The sequence below is a fragment of the Triticum aestivum genome, chromosome 6A, assembly GCF_018294505.1.
Source record: "Triticum aestivum cultivar Chinese Spring chromosome 6A, IWGSC CS RefSeq v2.1, whole genome shotgun sequence".
NCBI classification, from domain to species: Eukaryota; Viridiplantae; Streptophyta; class Magnoliopsida; order Poales; family Poaceae; genus Triticum; species Triticum aestivum.
Window position 1 is genome coordinate 22540234 of NC_057809.1, and position 13824 is coordinate 22554057.

At 44.5% G+C, this 13824-nt stretch overlaps 1 protein-coding gene across 1 annotated transcript; it reads right to left on the bottom strand.

Annotated features, from left to right (window-relative positions):
* Window positions 1-3488: 3488 nt before the first annotated feature.
* On the bottom strand, window positions 3489-4802 carry LOC123130069 (ervatamin-B-like). Its single transcript, XM_044550024.1, has one exon. The coding sequence runs from the start codon at window positions 4630-4632 to the stop codon at window positions 3556-3558; it is 1077 nt and encodes a 358-aa protein (XP_044405959.1). The 5' UTR covers window positions 4633-4802; the 3' UTR covers window positions 3489-3555.
* Between the last annotated feature and the right edge of the window lie 9022 nt (window positions 4803-13824).

A 13824-nucleotide genomic window follows, 5' to 3' on the forward strand; every position in this document is an offset into this window, starting at 1 on the left:
AAAAAATTCAGCACGAAAATCCGCATCCGATGGAGACCGCCTACGGCTTGTTTGGAATTTTTTAGAATCCTAAAATTCCAAAAGGAAAAAAATATATGGTCAAATTTTAGTTTTTTTTAAAAAATTTGGTTAAATCTGGTCAAACTGCTTATTCAAGAAGTATTAATGTTACTACATAATTATTCAAGAATATTAGTGTTACTAAATAATTATTTCAATTTTTTGAATTTTGGTCAAATCTGGTCAAACTATGGTCAAACTTATTCAAGAAATATTAGCGTTACTAAATAATTACTGTTTTTTAGAATAATAGTTTCAAACTCAAACGGTAAAATATGTGACTTCATGCTCAAGCTAAACTCCTGAAGGTTAATAGGATTAACATCTTACTATTGTCAGGAAAACAACAAGTGCAGACTTGGAAACGAAGGAGAATAAACCCGAAAGTTAAGCGTGCTCGGGCTGGAGTAGTGAGAGGTATGGGTGACCGATCGGGAAGTTAGATGATTTGGAATGAGTGATCCACACTTGAGCAGTTAAGAAAGGTGATTAGTGACTAAATCATCAAATAATTTAGAAAAATTAAAAATAAAAAAAAATCAATTTTTTTTTTCAAAATTTTCAAAAAAAAATTCAAAGAAAACCTTTAGTACCGGTTGGTAACACCAACTGGTACTAAAGGTCCCTCATACCAGGGCGTGAGCTCATGCCACATGGTGGCAGTTTAGCGCCGGTTCGTGCCGAACCGGTACTAAAAGCGCGGGGGGGGGGGGGGGGGGGCTTAGTGCCCACACTTTAGTGTCGGTTCCATAACCGGCACTAAAGGCCCTTACAAACCGGTTTTAAAACTCCGTTTTCTACTAGTGATAGGTTATCTACTGTTGTAAGCTTTGGCTTTGTATGTTGTCTATGCTACATATAATGGAGTATTGATCGACGTTCATGGTAATGCGTACGTGGTTAGAGCAGATGGCTAGAGAGATTCTTACCGAACATGGGTGGGGGCATAGTCTAGAAATAGGACTTCCACCCTCGACATAAGCATTTGCCATGTTTTCTTTTTATATTGTGCGTTTTTCATGTTGGTTGTATAAAGAAAACGTGTGTACACTTATTTTGCGTTGTAACCACTTGATGACACATTATTAGTTGATGAGTGTGCCCTTTATGGGAAGAAAGGTATGTACGCTTAATAGCTTGGTTGATTTTTGCATCCAACCACTCGTTACCCATTGGTACTCTTATTTGTGGTGATAGTTACCTAGCAACAAAGGAGATGGTCATGCATATTTAAATTAGTCCTCCCTGCTAGACTGAGAATCCAACTTTTTGGACTATGCTTCATCAAAATTCACCTAACAATTTGTACATTATATATTTTTTCCATTTTAAGTGTTGTATTTTTTTGAAAGTGGAATATATTAATACCACGAAAATACCAATTACACCCGGCCTCTGCACCAACAAGATGTCACAAAGACATCCAGGATGCACACAGCCAAAGGAGAAAATTAAAAGAAAGGAAAAAAAAGATCCCGCCACAGCGACCGACTCCTCTCAACAGCAGCACACATACCACCACCTAATACAACACCCGAAAAATATAAAAAGGTATCCAAAAGCAACGCCTCCAAGAAGGGAACAGTGCATAAGCGCCGTCGTTGCCCGATCCAAAATCTTAGGTTTTCACCCTGAAGAAAGTACGCACTCTCAAAACAATTCCTTCAACAAGGCAATCGTCAGACACAACCAATGAAGGTCAGACCTTACGTTTTCATCCTGAAAGTGACGACTCGGTACTCGAGGAGTACCACCAAAAATGAAATCCGCAAGTGTTGCCGCCCCCCACTTATCACTGCTGCTCTTGAGACTTATCTGAAGCCTGGCTGACTCTATCGCCACCAAGGCTCCGTCTGTCTAGGTGATCCTCCGATCTCGGCCACCATGACCTTCTCCATCGTTGTCTCCACCGTGGAAACCGAGAAGCCGACATGTCCCAAGGTGTCATCAACCAATAGAGCTTCACGCCATGCCCTCAGAACCTCGTAGGCTGATATGGACGTGCACAACCGAATTTTGTCCGATCCAGATATCCTAGGCAAGATCTCCAGCAGCAGTTCTGGAACACGTCGATGACTAAATCAAGGATGACCGGTCTTGCAGGACGTTTCCGTGAAGCAAAAAGAGCATGAGGACCACCACCATAAGCATCACGGTAGGAGGCCCCCACGCCGCCCCGATCCAGCCTGCCGCCGCCTAGCCAGCCGCTGGCACCATCATGGTGTCTAGTAGCATGCAGCACACCTGCACGCTGACTTGTACGGGCCAAGATCTGAACTAGCACGGCCGCAGGACCTGCGCCGACCGCGCAGCAACACCACGCAGCCACGAGCGACCAACTTGCTGCCAACCAGGAGCAGCCCCGCCGACGGACAAGGAAGATGCCGTCAGGATTCCACGGAGCTGCCCAAATCTGAGATACCGCCGCGAGATGAGATGCCCTGCCGCCGCCGTCATAGGATCCCGCGCGAGCTTTGCCGATGGTCCCCTCAGGCAGCGGCAAGACGAGGGGAAGGAGAGGTGGTCTTGGGAGTCACCGGCGGTGGCGTTTCCCCCATGTCGCCAGATCGGGGCGACACGGGGGCGTATGACGCTACTAGACACACCAAGTGTTGTAGTTCCCAGAGAAGAAGCATCGAGATGTTCCATTATGCATTTTACATATGTGGGGTGTTGTTATATCCTCTCTAGAAGTGGGACCCAAGGTGAGGCTGCTTTTTCTTAAGGAGAACGCATGCACATGTTCATTTCATTAGTGAAAAGGAGAGTAGAGTCTAGCGAGTGGGCCAGGCAACCTAAAAGTTTAAAAGAAACAACTAAATATGAAAACATAGATCAAACTGTACAAACAACGACATTGCTACCTAGCAAATAACACTAGTCTACATTATGTCTTCACTAGTAATCGTGTACGTGCACGAACATCCAGTTTGATAGTATCCAAGATTAACTGCAATTAATGTTGATTCAAAGATTTATCATTCTTAATGCAATTAATATCATTTTCAATTATGATTAATGTAATTAACAGGTGTCAAAATTATTGATGTTGTGATGAATACACCATTGGTGTAGCGTGAGACGTTATAGGTGGTTGGATGGCTCAGATCATTTGGATTCACCAAACTCGTGTTTTTATAAGTAGTACTCCCCTAGTCCAAAATATAAGCTCTATTACTTTCTGAAAAGTCAAACTTCTGCATATTTGTCCAATTTTTTAAAAAGTATTAATATCTATAATACCACATTTTTATAATTAGACCTGTTATGAAATGTATTTTTATATAATTTTTTGCGGATCTTCACATTTTATTCTAGAATCCTCATCAAACATACATATGTTTGACTTTTGCAGAAATTTATCCACCTTAGATTCTGGTCAATAGTAAGTCTAGCTGTTCAATGAATGTAAATCATATGGTTACACACATGTGCACCTGTTTGATTATTAGATGCTGTCATTAAATTATCTTCATGATATCATTCCCACCTTTGTTACTGTTTTTTCACTGGGTACGAAGCTTCCATCAGGATGCCACACAAGCCCTGCTTGGAGGGACCGGCTCCGCGCGCCATGCGGATGTAGCCGTTTTCACCCCATTTTGCGCCCCACGAGTTCTTTATGATCCAGTATTGCATGCGTCTATTGGGGTCATGATCATGGGTGGTGCCATAGCCGACCACCGTCATTGTATGGGTCCGATTCGTCCCACACGGACCCACAAAGACGCCTCCTCCATAGCGCTGGAAGGCCTTCGGGTCGACAACCACGATGACAGGTTGGGCTGCCACCGCCTGCATCAACGCCACCTCATCATTTGACGGCACCTCCTTAAAGCCATCGATGGTGACGACATGTTTCTGCTTCGGCATCAAGCAGTAGTCATGCTCATGGGCGACGTATGGGTAGTTAGTAGCCGTGGCGATGCCGCGGTGTTTGATCATGTACTTGAAGGCCGATGACACGTAGCCACCACGACAGCCGAAACTTCCCTTGTCGCAGTCTATCAGCTGTTGCACAGACAATGACACCAGGTTCCTAGTCCTGATGGAGTTGATGCCCTCCACTGCTGCTGTCGCCGCAAAGGCCCAACAAGCCCCGCACTCTCCTTGCATCTTCACATTTGTCACCGCCGGTGGCCGTTGGTCGTAGCCTCTCATGCGCCAGTCCACATGCAGTGGGATGTTTCCAGGCACAGTAACGTCTCCGTGTGTGAACCAGTCTTGGCGTCGCTTCCCGCTGTCTGACCTAAGGTTGGAGCAGCTACCATACATGTGGCCGACCTCCTCATCGGTCATGTCACCAAAGAGGTTGAGGCTCATCTTGTAGGGTGTGTCACCTTGGTTGAATTGATGGATCATGCGAGCGTTCTCCTTGAACACTTTGAAGCGCCGGGCCATGTCACTGAGGTTGCGTCCCGCATTGTGATGCTCGCACCAGCGCTCGTATAGTGCCCATAGGGACTCCTTTGACGCCAAGTCCCTATCTGTGATGTCCATGGTGCTTGTCCTAGGTGTAGTGGCAGCAAGCACGATGGCCATGAGTAATATTGTTGCAATTGCTCTTGCCATTGTATGTTCTAAATGGTTGCTTTGAGTGTCTTAGGTAGCTATCAGGCTAGTGTGGAGTGTGCTATGTAGCTTTGCTCCTCCTTATATAGCAGAATTCTCGTGCTGCATGGGGAATTTTTTTGTGTAACTCGGAAATGCTGAAGTAGTAGACCGAACCACAGGCAAGGTGGCCACTAGAAGATTTGGAGCTACATGGTCATGGTAATTTAGTAGTAACTGTTTCAGATATTTGTTCATATCTAGCACACATCGAATCTTTCTATCTGTATCTCCATCTCTATCTCTATCTCTATCTCTATCTCTATCTATCTATCTATCTATCTATCTATCTATCTATCTATCTATCTATCTACAACACACGCATAAGGTACCAATATCCTCAACTCGCGTTCCTAAGAGTTGCAGAATAAATTGTAATGCCCATAGGCTTTTCCTAAATTAACTATTCATTTCCTTAATTAAATAATTAACTTGAATATTTTATTTTTTCATTTTATTAGATGATGAATAAATAAACCTCTTCTCTGTTGCTCTATTCTGGATCGAGACTTAACCCCGAACCATCGGAAACGACTTCATTGTGAGATTTGGGAGGCACCCAAATCATTTGCAACGTCTACACAAGCCTAACTATAACACCGTAATGCAAACTCTCCATTTACTAAATCAATGAAGATATTTTATAAGTACTAGCAAGCATAGCCGTGCGTTGCAAAGGGAGAGTAATTCACCGTAGTGTCTTCTTTGAAGCGTTTGTTTACCTTCATCATCTGCGCTAATTTCGCTAGCAAACATGCATGTGCGTTGCAATGTGACAAGAAAAATATCAGATAACCTTAGCTCAGTGGGCATGACTCAAGACGGACCCGACGCCCTCCCTCATTGCAACAATGGTGCCCAAATCGTGTTTTAACTTACTGCCCTGGCAGCTAGTGGCCTCCAGATCGAGTGCTACTCGCGGCTAAGCCTAGCCACTGGCTAAACCTTGCTAGAGCATCCGCGTCGTGAGACAGCTAGCTCGGCGACGTATTCACCCTGCGAGCTTTTCCTTAAACCTCCTCGGGTAGGTCAGGTGGCTCCTTATTCTTGTTCCGAATAATACATAATTAGAATCTATATGCTGCTGCAATTATTATTTATTTGGAGTGTTTTTTATCGAATATGAACTTGAAAATGATGTAAATGTCATTTAAAAATTCATAATAACACTGGTAGAAAAAGGGCATTTAGTCCCGGTTCGTAAGGGCCTTTAGTCCCGGTTCTGGAACCGGGACTAAAGTGTCGGTACTAATGCCCTGACCCTTTAGTCCCGGTTCAATCCAGAACCGGGACTAAAGGCCCTCCACGTGGCCGGTCCACCTTTAGTCCCGGTTGGTAATATCAACCGGTACTAAAGGAAATTTCCTGATTTTTTTTTTGAAATTTTTTTGAAATTTTTTTTTGAATTTTTTTATTTTCAAATTTCTGAATTATTTTAACCTCTAATCTCTAATCACCCCTCATCACTGCTCAATTTAATCTCTAATCACCCCTCATCATTCCAAATCATCTCACTTCCCGAACGGTCACCGATCCTCTCACTACTCCAGCCTAAGCACGCTTAACTTCCGGGTTCTATTCTCCCTCGTTTCCAAGTCGGCACTTGTTGTTTTCCTGACAATAGTAAGATGTCAATCCTATTAACCCTCAGGAATTTAGCTTGAGCATTAAGTCACATATTTCACTGTTTGAGTTTAAAACTATTGTTCTAAAAAACAATAATTTTTTAGTAACACTAATATTTTTGAATAAGTACTTTGACCATTGTTTGACCAAGTTTGACCATAGTTTGACCAGATTTGACCATAGTTTGACCAGATTTGACCAAAATTCAAAAAAGGTGAAATAATTATTTAATAACACTAATATTCTTGAATAATTATTTAGTAACACTAATACTTCTTGAATAAGTATTTAAAAAAACTGAAATTTAAAAAAACTGAAATTTGAGCATAACTTTTTTTCCTTTTGGAATTTGAGGATTCTAGAAATTTGCAAACAGGCCGTAGGCGGTCTCCATCGGATGTAACTTTTCGAGTAGATGATTTTTCATATAAAAAACTTTTTCATCCGAGTTCGTATGCAAAAGTTATGCGCATTTTACAAATTCCAGAGAGATTTTGTAAATAAAGTCAAAATTCATATTTGTAAATTTTCCCAACAACTAGACCACATATCACATGTGAAACTTATTTTCTTTTATTTTTTTGACATTTACATCATTTTCTTTTATTTTTTTTAAAACTGAAAAGGCGATCCACGGGGGGAGGGGGGGGGGGGTATAGTTTGAAAATGGGATCTTTAGTACCGGTTCGTGGCACGAACCGGGACTAAAGGTCTCATCCCCATTAGTCCCGGTTCGTGCCTCAAACCGGGATTAAAGGTCTAATCTTTAGTCCCGGTTTGTGGCACGAACCGGGACCAATAGTTGTGGGCCAGGAGCGAGGCCCATTGGTCCCGGTTCATCCCACCAACCGGGACCAAAACGTCTAGATGAACCGGGACTAATGCCTTAGCCGCACGAACCGGGACCACTGCTCACATTAGTCCCGGTTCTAGACTGAACCGGGACTAATGGGCTGAGGCGGCCTGGACCATAGCCCCTTTTTCTACTAGTGTAAATTTATGTGATAATTAATTTTATGCCCCTAGTTGGGTCCCACTCAGCCGTTCTTCCCAAGCCACTTCGCTCCTCTTATGCTTTTGCCCTTTGACCGCCACTTCAAACACTTCATAACAAATTCATACAAACTCAGAAAAATGCAAATAATATATCAACAAGTTCAGAAAAACATCGCCTATCTATGCATGTCATTTTTATTCATGACAAAAGTGTTGTAAAGTCCCCATCTCAGCTGAGCTTATATGATCTCGGCATGAATAGTAAAATCAGAAAAAAAATTCTATAAGTTTTTGGTGGCAAACATTGACCATGTTTTAAGTTTTTGCCAAGTTTCATCAGGGAACAAAATTCATGGAAGTCATGTCCAAAAATAATTTGATCGTCCAAAACAAAAGCATTTTAGAGTTCTGATTATGTTTCTTTACCCCAACTTCCACGAGTTTTATTCCCAGGTGAAACTTTGCAAGAACTCAAAATATTTGCCAGTGTTTCCCACAAGAAAATATATATAAAAAATAGGTTTCATATTTTTTTAGATTTTACTGTTCATGGTGAGATCATATGAGCTCAAACTGAGATGGGGGTTTTCCAACACTTCTGTCTTGATGCAAATGGCATGCACATCTAGGTGATCTTTTAAAAAAATTGATATCTTGTTTGCTTTTCTCTGTGTTAGTATGATTTTTTTATCAAGTTTTTGAAGTGATGGTCAAAGGGAAAAATCATAAGAGGAGCAAAATGGCTTAGGCAGAACCGAAGTTTTTTGAAAATTAGGTGTAAAACTGCCGAGTGTGACCCTACTTGGGGCATAAAATGAATTGTCCCTAAAATTAAATCAGATAATTCCTCCACCATATAAACCGTAAAAATATTTTAAATTTCCACTATAATAGATTAAATGAAAGCATGAAGTATATGCATGTCACCTTAAATTAATTCAGAATATAGTTTTGAAACTCAAGTAGATTCTAATATGTTTTGGAACAACAATAGCTTAATTTTGAGTTTAAATATGTAAGATTTGTTTTTAGTATTTTGGATAATTTGTGTGCCTCTGGCTGCTAATTTACACTATGATGATTCATGAGATGTACCATGTACGATATATTACTACACACACATATATCTTGGATGTTTCCTGTGGAAGGAATAGAGATGGAGATTGGTGGAATCGTTGTTGTTTTGCTTGAGCCTTGTGGGCATGTATATAGCGACTACATGATCATCTTGATGTACAAGAAAAGTTAGAACAAATCCAAGCATATCATATGTTTCCTAAATAATCATGATACTCAACACCCCCCGTGGTCACAACGATAGAGACATAGACGGTGGGACTGGAGAAGAATTCGAAGATAAGCCAATGGACACCCCCTCGCCCACAATCGTAATGGTTGATGCGTCACGAAAATCGCGTGTGGAGTGGAAACCGATGAGATTGGTCAAACAAGGTGGTAGCCCTTTGTGCCTTTGTCGAGGTAGCTGACATCGTAGGGTGGTATAGCCGTGGTCGAGGTAGCTATGCGAGGGACGCCCCATGTCGTGGATTTGTCACGACATATGTCCTTAGTGTGAGGACTTCAGTCGTGAGGCCAACACAACTATGTGGTAGCTTGAGAGGGGTTGAGTGGGAGGAGAGACGCTAGGTTTTTTACCAAGGTTCGGCCCCTCACGGTGGAGGTAAAAGCCTACATCCTCCTTCATTGATATTGATGATCATGATCACGATTACATGGGTGCTCTATCTCTAGAGCCATAGACTTGTCTGTCTAACCCTAACTTGTTCAACTCGTGAAAAACTCTCCCTCTTGGGGTGCCCTTCCCCTCCTTATATAAGTTGGAGGGGCGGCTTACATATGGAGTCCTACTAGGATTAGGACTAGTCTATCTTCTATTACAAGCCGGATACAAGTCCGGGTCTTGCTTTCTTGTAAGGGAAATGTTCCTCGTGCCTTTCCTCTTAAGACGACCCACCATAATATGAGCCGGCCTTCCCATGAGCCGCCTTCTGGGCCGTTGGGTCATGTCGATCGTCTGAACCACTGGCCGGGTCACCAATGAGTCACCAAGGCCCGGTCGGGTCATCAGTGAGTCGCCAGTCTTCGGGTGGGTCACTTTGTGAGTCGCCAAGTTAGGGCGGGTCATTAGTGAGTCGCCAAGTCAGGCCGGGTCATACTTCCGGCCAAGTCATACCGTAGGGTATATCCCCGACATTAGCCCCCAGTTTAATTTGGATTTATCCATGTTAAACTGATGCTGCAAAATAAACACAAGAACAAATTTTACAGGTTGCGCTCTGGGTTAAAAATTCTTGTAAGCCGGTACCTGATCATCCTTAAATCCTTGTCATTTCCTTCTTCTGGAAAGTCTGGGTCAATAGGCCAGCTTCATAATCAATTTGCTCACATTGGTTTGTCACAGAAAAATATTGTGAAGAATAATTCATTTGATTCAGCTCCCAATGCTTAACAAAAATATTGGTCTTGAAATACTAATCGGATTTTCAGCCGGCTTGAAGATGTAGAACTTGCCGGTTTATCATTGCCAAAATTGACGGTTTGTAAATATTGATGGCACCCGGTCATAATTGTTGCTAACATCAAGCTTGAAAACGTACCTCCCTTATATGCATATCACATGTAACCCCAAAGTCTTAAGAAGGGAGTGAAGCAACAGCTTAAGACTTGCTTCAATATAAATACCGCAGCTAAGAAATCCAGGTTGTTTATGTCAGTCACTAGTCATAAACTGAATATTCCACATATGTAGCCCCCAAGTGCCGGGTTGTCATGCTTGCAGCAACCTGGGACATGTAATTGCCTTATGCTCATAAAAACTACAGCCAGTGTAGCCCCCAAGGGTCGGGTCATTATGCAACAATGAGCAGGGACTTTGTAGATATGATCATGTAGATTTGAGCAGTAATTAATAACACCAATTGATGTAGCTCCCAAGTTTCGGGTTACCTTTGACAGGAGCAATTAGTAGCCCCCAAAGGCCGGCTCATCACAATGTGACGGGTCGGGTCTTCAATAAGGCAAGTTAAAAATGACATGGCATTAGCCCCCAAGTGTCATCACTAGTAGGAAAAGGGCTATAGATGATATGACCACTAATGGCGCACCAGACATGTGGTGCGCCATTACTATATTCTAATGGCGCACCCATGGTGCGCCATTAGTAGTTTTGAAAAAAAATTGTTGCTAATGGCGCACCGTGGTATAGTGCGCCATTACTAGTTGACATAGTAATGGCGCACCACACCCACCGTGCGCCATTAGTAGTTAAAAAAATAAAAAAAATTGTTAGTAATACCGAGCCCCACCTCCCCTCGCCCCGTCGCCCCATCGTCCCAACCACCCGCCGCCGCCGCCCCTGCCACCGCCCCTTGGCCCCACCGCCCCTCACCCCGTCGCCCCCACCACCCGCCACCGACCCGATGCCGCCGCCCCGACCCCCGCCGGACTCCACCCCTGCCGCCCCGCGCCCCCACCCCCGCCGCCCCGACCCCCGCCGCCCCGACCCCCGCCAGACTCCTCAACGTCTTCGCCTTCCTCCTCGCCGTCGGGCCGAGCAGCGACGCAGCACCGTACGCCCCCCGACCCTCCTCCTCCCCTTGCCCCTCCTCCTCCTCCCCTTGCCCCCCGCCTGCGCCGGGGCTGACAGCCCCTTGTCTGTCTCGCAGGGCAAGGTCTCCGGCGCCTCTACAACACCGACGCCTCCACCGTCTATGGCGTTTGCGCCTTCTTCCACCTCCGGCCACCGCGGCCTCACCGTCGATCCGCGTCACCTAGTCAACCCCTGCCCCGCACGAGCTCGCCATCGTCTTCCTCTCGGTGAGCTGCACCGGTTCCCCTCCCCCCTTCGATTTCGTCGCCATAGAGTGTCACACCACCGCGCCCCAGCTCCTGGTTGCCGCCCCCCATTGCCGTGCTCCCCTCGGCCCCTGGCCGCGCCCAGGTGCGCTCACCGCACCGCGACCGCATCTCCACTACGCTCGGGCCGCGCCTCCACTATGTATTTTGTACATCCATTGTTTTTAGTGCAAATTTCTCGTGTATGTGTGTGTGATCGATTCTATTCTGCTTAACCTTGTGTCTTGTGTGATCGATTCTATTCTGCATAAGTGGATGGAGCATCTGTAGATGCAGGTGCTTGGTTAGCGTAAATTGCAGGGTGCAAAGGGAGGGAGTTAGTACTGATTATGGTAGGATTATGGTAGGATGAGTGTCGTAAAACTTAAACATGCTGCCAATCTTGTGGGTTCCTTTGTACCTTGAGATCGTTCCTTGTTGGGAAAATGCGGTTTCCGTAAGACATAGATCTCTCCTTCGTAGCGGCCTTACAAATGTGTGTAAATATAACCGGTGGAATGCATAACACGTAGCTAAGAAGCCTGAAAGCAGACGTAGTGCAGCAAGTATCAGTGGTAATTTTTTCTCTTTCTTGGAAAGGTGCACACCAGGATCTCTTGGCATTAGTTAGGGATGATAACCCATTCATGAGTTGGGTGACCTGGTTGTCTGGCTTAAGTTGGAGGCTGCAACAGAAGAGTTCATTCAGAAAAATACATGCTTTAAAGATGTTTGTGAGTTTCTAGTTCCAAGATATCAAGAGGAAGACAAGTCTTCTAGAATTGTTAAATCTAGTGATGTGATTAAAGATGACATTGCTGCTGAACCTAGTGACACCGAAATAGCTGATGTGTCTAACGGTAATTAGTCTTTGAATTTTGACAGTGCAGACTACTTCTTTTCATACCTATGCAGCTTTATCTCACCTCATAATTTGAGTTTATTTGTTTTACTAATGCTATTTGTAAAATTGTAATTGCGCTTATGGATAATGCCCCTTGATTTTGCTTTCTGCCTAGACTAACTCTGTCTACAACCTCTTGCATGTATTTTTCCCCGATGTTTATCTAAACGGGTTTTTGTCCTTTTATTTATAAATAACCAAACAAGTTTCTTCTACTTATAAAGAGTGCTGGAGCTCATGGCCTTGCCTAAGAAAAACCATCTAGAATTGCCAAGTTTAGAATAATAGGTGAGCAACTTTGTCTCGGGTATACAATGCAAACTTCCAGACCATAAGCTAGATACACCATTCAGCAAAAAAAATTGTCGCACTGATGTCCCATCCTGAAGTCTCAGTCCATGTATACTGACCGAGCCATCATACTGCTAGCTATTTTTTCTTTTCTTTAGATGAATGTTTCTATACTGCTAGCTAGTTGCCTACTTTCCATTTTTTGACGACTAGTGGTACCAATAAATTCAACTAGAGCCATCATATGTCCACAAGTGCATTGGTGTAGTTGATTATCTTCTGCTCAAAATTTATGCTGCTATAATGTTGTATGATAATGTTGTAAGGGGACTAATTGGTCTCTTCTTCTACTTATCAGAGATGGGGGGAAGCAGCCACCGCCGCTCTGCCTCACCGGAGTACGAGTTGGATGCTTTCGAGTTCTTCAGTATCATACTTGGGACTTAAGTATCAGCCACGAGGCAGGTATATAAAACGAGAGATCTCCCCTTCACCCATCTCATTATGATAACTCTGTTGTTTGCTACATCACTCCTTGTCCCAAATTGCAGAGGCTTCATGACACTTTTATGAACATGCTGGGTGAAGATCCGCCAGATAATGTGAAGCTCCGACAGGCCGGCAGCGGGGTTTGCAGGCTGTGGGACGTGGAGTTGGTGATCGAGGAGGGCCACATGTACCTGTGCCGTGGCTGGGAGAAGTTCTACAGTGCCTACGACCTACGGACCGGGTACTTTCTTCTCTTCAGGTACGACGATGATGCCACAATGCTCATCGTGAAGGTTTTCAACGCGACTATGTGTCGCATGCGCTACGCTGACGATGAAGATGCCAGTGCGTTCTGCCTCTTCTTATTCCTCTACATTTGGCTTTGTCTCACATCGATTGTTAACGGTCATTGTTGCATTTGGACAGGCAATGGGAGCAGCAGCAGCGACACTGGCTACAGCCAAAGCAGCAACGATTATGGATGTAGCAAAAGCAACAACGATTCTGGCTTTAGTGAAAGCAGCAGCGATTCTGACAACAAGAAGGATGATCCGGACTGGAGTGGGGGAGAAGAGGAGCAGAGTGGGGATGAGGAGCTGCAGGATGACGATGGGCACCAGGCTGAGGATGACCTAGCGCTGGTGGTGGCTGACCAAGGGCAAGAGATGGTGGTGGCTGACCATGGGCAAGAGATGGTGGTGGCTGGCCATGGGCAAGAGATGGTGGTGGCTGAGAATGACCTAGCGATGGTCGTGCCCGTCCTGCCTAAAGGTGGCCACGCGATGGTGGTGGTGCCTGACAATGACCACGCACCGGTGATGGCGCCGTCGATCCCACAGCTGGGCGACATGACCACGCCAATTGTGGTAGAAGACTACATCCCACAGCTGCCTCCACCGCCTCACCGCTCTTGGCGCATCAGGCTGAGGAAGGAGAAGGAGAAGAACAATGAGAACTGAACTATGTCAGGTATGTCAGATCTCCAAAATGAT